Source organism: Sinocyclocheilus anshuiensis, unplaced genomic scaffold (genome assembly GCF_001515605.1).
Source record: "Sinocyclocheilus anshuiensis isolate Anshui unplaced genomic scaffold, SAMN03320099.WGS_v1.1 scaffold411, whole genome shotgun sequence".
Classification (NCBI taxonomy): Eukaryota; Metazoa; Chordata; class Actinopteri; order Cypriniformes; family Cyprinidae; genus Sinocyclocheilus; species Sinocyclocheilus anshuiensis.
The window spans coordinates 936,100-938,691 of record NW_015549608.1 but is presented as its reverse complement, the minus strand read 5'-3'; the positions used below and the strand labels follow the sequence as shown (position 1 = coordinate 938,691).

The following is a 2,592-nucleotide window of genomic DNA, read 5'->3' as shown; positions in this document are numbered from 1 at the left end:
TTTTTTTTTATTTTATTTTTTTTTATGATGAAGTCAAGTAGCTTCGAAAGAGATGGGTTTTCAGCTGTCGCTTGAAAATTGTCAGGGATTCAGCATTCCGGATAGGGGTGGGAAGTGCATTGGATTTCAAAGTATACAGTTTATCAGTTCATGCATTTCCCGGGAATCGAACCCATGGTGTCAGAGTTGCTGTTTGACCTACAGGAACGTAAACACAATGCACACATTCTGTGGATCAGTCCTATGATACAGATGAACATGTGTTTGCAGGGTGAACGGGAAGCTGGTTGCGTTGAAAGTGATTCGTCTGCAGGAGGAGGAGGGAACACCGTTCACTGCGATCAGAGAGGGTGAGTCGACCCGTCTCTCCATCTCTGCACGCTTGTTTTAATAGGTGTGTTTTACTGTGGCCTTAATATAACAGAGAAACTAAAGCTGAAGGCAGAACGCGAGTGGAATGAGAGAGAAACGTCGAATCGCTCTGTGCACACACCTAGTGAGCTGACTACATAGACTAAATCGAAGGATACATTGCATGTGTTTCTTACAGAGAATGATTTTCAGTGGGAGAACAGATCATAAACAACATGCTGCTCATATGAAACTGTGTTGAGCAAACGAAAGATCGACCTGCTCGTGTTGAACTTTAAAGGTCCCCTGAAATGCTTAGAAACACGTAGCGTTACTACCGATTTCAGCCGCGGCTTCAGCGTCTATTTTATAGTGTAGGGGGCGGGGCTTCGGATTCTAGAGAGCATTTGATTGGACAGAAAGTTTGATGAGAAGCTGAAGTACGATGTGACGTCAAAAAAATCATTGAGCCGTTTTGGCGGAAGTGACGAACTGCAAGCTTTGAATGCTTATATCTTCTAAATGCGAATTTTGTCACTGTTTTGGAGCACACTGCCTTATAGATAACCTTAAGACTAACATATCGATACTAACACCTAAAAAACTTTCATTTTGATTTCATGGGGACTTTAAGGCAGCGTTTCTAGAAGAGCGTACAGCAGGCTTTCATAAAGCCGTGTAAATAATCAGTTAAAAAAAGTCAAATAAAATGCAACGTTTCGAATAAAAAAGTTTCTGAGCTGACGAGAAAATGAGAAAAGAGCTGAAGCTAGTCATTGCTCAGTGAGTTATCGACAGTCAGTGTGAAGTTCATTTTCATATTTTTCATATCTTTTTATTTTTAATAATTTTAACTGACGTGACTTTTGATCAAATCCATTAATGATACTGGTTATTATTATCATTATTATTTTTTATATCATGTCGTTCTGTCCCTGTATGACTTTCTGTCTTGCTTTTTTCTGAAACATAAATATCCAAGCTTCAGTTTTCCAAATACTGCAGGTGCACGGTGACTTATACTGTCAAGTATTTTAATTTAATTTAATTTAATTTAATTTAATTTAATTTAATTTAATTTAATTTAATTTTTATTTTATTTTATTTCATTTCAGTTAACTTTTATATTATTTCAAGAAACAAACATGTACTAAAAGTGTTTCTCAAAGGCAAAGCAGGATACCCAGGGCTCGGTTTACACCTATCGCCATTTCTAGCCACTGGGGGACCATAGGCAGGCTAGGGGAACTCATATTAATGTTAAAAAACCTCATAAAGTGACATTTTCATGCCATGGGACCTTTAATGAATTAAATAATAATTAAGAAAGAAATTAACAAATAAATGTTATTATTATTTTATTTTATTTACATTTTTTGTTTGAATTACTTTATTTTATTAAAATAATAAATAATAATTGTTAACAAATAAATTATTAATGTTATAAATTATTAATAAATAAAATATTACAATAATTATTTTACTTAATACTTTATTGCATTTTATTTTACTTTAGTTTACTGTACATTTTTGAGAGTTTACATTTTATTTTAATTTGTTTCTTTAATATTATTTATAATGTTTGTTTATTATTATTATTATTATTGCTCCGCGAGGGATTGACAGTCAGCAGGAAGTTGATCAAATCCATTAATGATGCTTACACATGTTGGTGTGTCACTTCCTGTAGGATGATGTCATTCAGGAACTGGCTTTTGTTAGTTAAAGTGATTTTACGAAAGACTAACAGGATGGAAAGTGAAGCTTTTCTTTTGCCCTTGAAAAATTAATCACATTTTCCACATTCTCGCGAATCTGTTTACTATTCATCACGAAACGCACTTGAAGTGTTTTGCTCCGTCTTTGTAGTAAATTAAGTGTTTTTCTGCTCAAAAGAGATGAGATTTCTGTGTTGTACAGTTCAATTGCATAGTTGTAATGCAGAGAAAAACACGTCAGACACATTATAAATTGACGATTAGCTTTAATTGCATTGTTTCTCCCGAATGCCAAATACAGGCGTTTGGAGATTCTCATAAGAGCCATTCTGTCCTCATCAGCCTGTTTATTTACTGTCGGTCTTTAAACATTCTTGTTTCTTTATTTATTGCTCTTTCATTTGAAGCTTGGCCTTTGACACATTTGATATGTTATGAGACTTTATGGTGCTTGACAGCCGCAGCTTCTTTTCCCTTTTGCTGTGTGGAAAACAGCAGCATTAGAGTTATTTATGGAAGATGA

At 34.6% G+C, this 2,592-nt stretch overlaps 1 protein-coding gene across 1 annotated transcript in view; it reads left to right on the top strand.

The window, feature by feature from the left end:
- LOC107659075 (cyclin-dependent kinase 14-like) overlaps positions 1-2,592 on the top strand; it is a 97,658-nt gene that overhangs the window by 7,476 nt on the left and 87,590 nt on the right. Inside the window, exon 3 of the mRNA XM_016447889.1 lies at positions 271-350. Coding sequence (XP_016303375.1) covers positions 271-350 — 80 coding nt within the window. The remainder of the gene's footprint in view (positions 1-270; positions 351-2,592) is intronic.